Consider the following 4,984-nt stretch of genomic DNA (forward strand, 5'->3'; position numbering starts at 1 on the left):
AAATATATGTAATTGCATGAGATATTCTACTGGGGTGGATTTACACATATTGTATTGAAAGGAGTTCATGTTAGGTGTTTATCCTTATTTTCTTACCATATTTAGTTTTTCCATCTCTTGAAGGAAGGACAACATATTTACCATAATTGGTTTTACAATTTACAAAAACGAAAATATAATTCTTCCATATTTCTTTTACAAATGATGATTGTGGAGAATTGCCAAGTCATTTAGATCTTTCAAGCAATGGTTATAACCATACGCAGTTGAATTATTGGTCAAAAACGTTGTTAGCAAATTTGGTATACAACCAATTGGGAAATTTCCAGGAATGACAATTCGGACAGCTCCAAACCGAATGATAGTCTGAAAGAGGTAATGAATTAATTAGATAAATGTTTCTAATCAAAGGCAACTAAAATGTCTCTCTATTAATGCTCGTGATACTGTACTAGTGGTAAAAATTAGATAACTTGTACCCGATATAGTTATAAATCAAGTTAATTTAACTCTAAAGAGAAACATCAGTCTCAAATTGAGATGAAAAATATACATATGGATCCAATAGATCTTTGTGGTCCGGCCTTTTCCCGGACCTTGCGCATAGCTTAAGCTTAGTACACCGGACTGCCTTTTTAAGTGTTATAATTTATGCGAAATACATATATCATGCATTTATTGATTTGATGCAAATATTGATGAGTAGACGTAAACATTGATGCTCCTGAATATTTGTAGAAGGCAACCAAACATCTTTTGTGAGTTTCACATACTAAAAACAGAGAAAATGGAAAGCATACTTTAACAGCATTGATAATGGTCTGAACAACTCATTTCCTCCTATTTCTCCAACCAGGAAAAGTGCCTTCTTTAGGTCTTCTGAGCATTCTAGCAAAGACAAAAGAAAATAAATAAGTAAAAACAAAAAACACTATTCTGTAATTAATGAATGACCATACAATATCGTTTCCTTTTGAAAAAATTTCGACATATAATTACCAGTAGAGCAAGTGGATTTGAAATTAGAAGACATCCAATCAAGTTGCACATTTAATAAATTATTGGTTACTGAATTACAAAATCTTCTTCTCAGCCATGATTTCACCTGGCAAAACAGTAGCTCCTGCTACTGCGAAATTTGCACCATGTGTGAAATTTCCATTCTGATCCTTGTAGGGATTTAGGAAAGGAAGACCACATTCCAATGCTGTATAATAAGATAGCTTCAAATATCCATTAAAAAGTGTGACATATAGTCATTGACATTAAATAACTAAATGTAATTATTAGGTCAGCTAAGAAAAAATCATCAATAAAAATAGTGATCTTTCACTTTATTATGACTTTACTAATACAACGGGTAAAGTTCAGCGGATGAAATTAACCCCAAATTCAAAGGTCTATAATGGCCAGTTAACTTTTCAAGAAAATGGAAAATCCTAGAGAATATTGAAGTTATGCACGTACGGTACACAACTTCAAAAAATTAATAATGTCCATCTCAGTCCAAGTAATTTTTAGACTGATCAATGACCCGCCCACTTATTAACTCATTCTATTTTGACCCGTCCAAAATCAACCAAATCCACCCATTTGACACCCCTATGCGTACCTATGAAATCGATCATGAGCAAACCATCAGAACATCGTCCAGTTGATTTGTTCTGGAAAAAGTTTTCACCATAAGGAAGTTTTGCAAAGGGAGAAAAAGCTCCAACGAGGCTCTCTCTAATGAAGTTGCCAGTATCAGAAAGTGAGTCACCCAACTGATATATTTTGTCAAACTTGCATTTCATCAATGTTGGAACTTGAGGGATTAGCACTTGAGCATCGGTTTTCTGCAAAAATTGCAAAAGAACCAAGAAACTGACTATGGAAAGAACTCGTAAGAGATCAAGCACTCTAATGGCCAATGCCATAGCTCAAATTTTGATGAGAAATATTTAGTAGTATGGACCTAATTATAACTACTACATGCACTTTGTCAAAAACTAAATAGTAAACAAACAAAATCTATCAAGTGATATTTAGAGAATCCAGAATATCCGACCTCAAAATATCATATAAAAAGGCTGAAAACTAACACAATGAGTACAACATACACAATATGTTGCGCTGCGGAACCCGATCCCACCGTACACACTCAATCCTCCCTTATTTCATCATAACATCATTTATCACTCATGGTAGACTAGAAATATGAATTTTTGGATACTTTGCACCTATTATTTGATACACTTTAATCATGTTTGAGCTAAAATATGGTCAATTTATACTCATTGCGTGTTTTCTGTTGTGTAGTTTCAGATTTCGAGTCAAGACGAATTCTTAGAGCTAAAAGAGAATAAAAAAAGAATTTTGAAATCTGAGTAAAAGTTCGAGAATTAAGTCGGAATCGAGTTCGGGTGTCAAGGACCCGGTGGGCATATAAAATAATAGAAGAAAAAGCCAAAAGTGCATTAGAAGCTTAAAGTTTCAACCCCTCTAAAAGTGGCACTAACACGTCATGTGTTAGGCCTTGGTAAACGATGGGATAACTCATTTTTTTTGGCTTCCGGCGAGAACAAGGCAGCATGCATTTTTTTGGTTAAGCTTCAGAAAAGTTCCACTAAAGCAGCGCACAGTGCGTCGCGATGGGCGGCGCACTAATATAATTGTTTGCCCAGTTAATTCTAATTCTGCTCAGAGAGGGTATTTTAGTCTAGGTCCATCCATACTCGATATAAATACATTGTAAAAATACTTTTTTTTAGGAGATTTGACCTAGGAGAGTTTTGGAGAGCTACCACGGCTTAAAAATACAAGATTTCATCAATTCTCTTGCTAACAATCGGTGCAAAAATGAGAGTTTGTATTGTAAAGTTGTCTTTTTTTCTATGTTCTTAAACTTATTTGTGATGACTTTCTCCATATCTATGGAGTGGTTCTTTCCCTACGGTTTCGATAGATATAGTATTTTGATTGATATTTGTGGATTTAACTCTAGTTTAATTGTGTGATTACGTTTATGGAGCTTTGAATTGTTTGCAACTTTATTTACCGGTTTATTTAATCGAAAGAGGAATATTTTAGTGATTATCTCTGCATTATTTGGTTTGATTTAATTTAGTGATTCTTCTAAGTAATAGAGAGAGCTTTTTGAATTATTGAATAAACCAAGTTAGGAGAATATTCGAGAGACGTTTTCCTAAAAACTAGTCCATTAATATATTCTTGCATATCTTCATAGTGCTTCATATTAGTTTATTTGTATAGTTCATATTTAATCGAGAGAAGAATCTTTAACCTTACGTTTAAGCTAATCATCGAGTGAATTCGTGAGAATCATTAGAACATTAGAAGTGAATTTAAACAGAGTTAGATCTTGAATAGCTATCGTACACCTATCATGTCGCAACCCTTAATTCTCATATTGTTTGCAACCCGTTAGTTCAACTCTCTTCTCTGTGATTAAGTCTACTTAGTAGTAATCTTAATTTAGTAGTTTATTGTAGTAGTATTCACTCGAAATCAAGTGTTGTTATCCTGAATAGCAAATAAGCTAGAAATTAGTCGAACATTATTTAAATCGTATCCATGTGGAGATGATAATTAAACTATACTATTTTTGGCTAACGAGCATCAATTTTGTGTTGTATTTTGCGCTCGTCAAATTTTGCCGCCAGTGTTCAAAATAGTTTTGTGTGCTAATTCAGGAATTTATTTATTTTTTCTTTTTTTCTTATTCTTCACGTGTTTCCTCTTCCATGTGCAAGCAATAGACTGACGTCTCTGGTGTATGACTCGATCTTTTTCAAAGGAATTGATTCCATACAATTCAGGAGAAGTAGCACAACAAGAGGTTGCACGAATAGCAACTGAGGCAGCCCGTAGAGATGCTGATGAGACCGTCAACGATGATGGGGGTCGAAGATTTAATCTAAATCGACCCTTGATTGAAGACCAGTTCGATAATGTGGTACCGAGGCCTGGTAGAGCATTGGGTGATTATGCCAGATCAGTCTACAATCTGGGACTATTCAGTGTCAGAGCTCCGCCAGTAGCAGCAAATAATTTCGAGTTAAAGCAAGGTTTACTTCAAACTATTCAGAACAACTGTATCTTTAGAGGGAAGGTGAATGAGGATCCTAACACTCACTTGACGGATTTTGAGGAAATCATGAAAACCTTCCAGTACAAAGGAGTGTCGAAAGATGCAGTATACTTAAGGGCATTCCCCTCTTTACTGAAGGATGACACGAAGCGCTGGCTTCGTAACTTACCAACGGGGTAGATCAGGACATGGGAAGATATGATTAGAAAGTTTCTTGACAAATACTTCTCAGCTGCAAAAACAGTGAAGTTCAGAAGGGAAATTCACAACTTCTTCCAGACGGATACTAAAATAGTTTTTGAGGCTTGAGAAAGATTCACGGAGATAGTGAGAAAGTGTCAGTATAAAGGGATTGAATTATGGATGCAACTCCAAGACTTTTGGGATGGACTGACACCTCCCTCACGACGAACTTTGAACACTGTAGTTGGAGGTCCTTTAATGAAGAAGAATCCTGAGGAGATTGTGGCAATTCTTGATGAGCTATTTGAAGATGCTAACCAGTGGCCTATTGAGAGTAATGATAGAAGAAGATCAGTTGGGGTTTATCGAGTAGATTCAAACACCGCAGTGCAAGCCCAACTAGAAGCCATGGCAAAAGAGATAAGAAAGTTGACCTTAGCCAAGGTCGAGAGCCAACCATCACAAGTTTGTGATTTCTATGGAATGGGTCATCCAATGCATGAGTGTCAAGCTGTAGCTGCAGATGAAGTGGTAAATATTGTGGGAAGCTTTGATAGAGGCAAATACGAGAGTGGTAATAATTTCAATCATATTGGACAAATGCACCCAAGCTTTTCTTGGAATTCACCAAGTGGTAGCCTGAACTCATAGCAGCAAAATAACTCTAGACCTCAGGGACAAGGAGCTCCAGACTTTCAAAATCAGCAG

At 35.7% G+C, this 4,984-nt stretch overlaps 1 protein-coding gene across 3 annotated transcripts; it reads right to left on the minus strand.

Annotated features, from left to right (window-relative positions):
- Positions 1 to 504: 504 nt before the first annotated feature.
- On the minus strand, positions 505 to 2,024 carry LOC104118748 (acetylajmalan esterase-like). Of its 3 annotated transcripts, none has more exons than XR_011409432.1 (3): positions 1,613 to 2,018; positions 1,000 to 1,207; positions 505 to 888 (listed from the first exon to the last, which is right to left on the minus strand). XR_011409432.1 is itself a non-coding variant. In XM_070180719.1 (3 exons), the coding sequence occupies exons 1-3, from the start codon at positions 1,917 to 1,919 to the stop codon at positions 773 to 775; spliced, it is 525 nt and encodes a 174-aa protein (XP_070036820.1). In that variant the 5' UTR covers positions 1,920 to 2,023; the 3' UTR covers positions 505 to 772. The 3 variants fall into 3 exon arrangements, 2 of the variants coding, with proteins under 2 accessions (XP_070036820.1, XP_070036826.1); XM_070180719.1 differs by having other exon boundaries at positions 1,106 to 1,207; positions 1,613 to 2,023; XM_070180725.1 differs by lacking the exon at positions 1,000 to 1,207 and having other exon boundaries at positions 1,613 to 2,024.
- Positions 2,025 to 4,984: the final 2,960 nt, after the last annotated feature.

Source organism: Nicotiana tomentosiformis, chromosome 1, assembly GCF_000390325.3.
Source record: "Nicotiana tomentosiformis chromosome 1, ASM39032v3, whole genome shotgun sequence".
Lineage (NCBI taxonomy): Eukaryota > Viridiplantae > Streptophyta > Magnoliopsida > Solanales > Solanaceae > Nicotiana > Nicotiana tomentosiformis.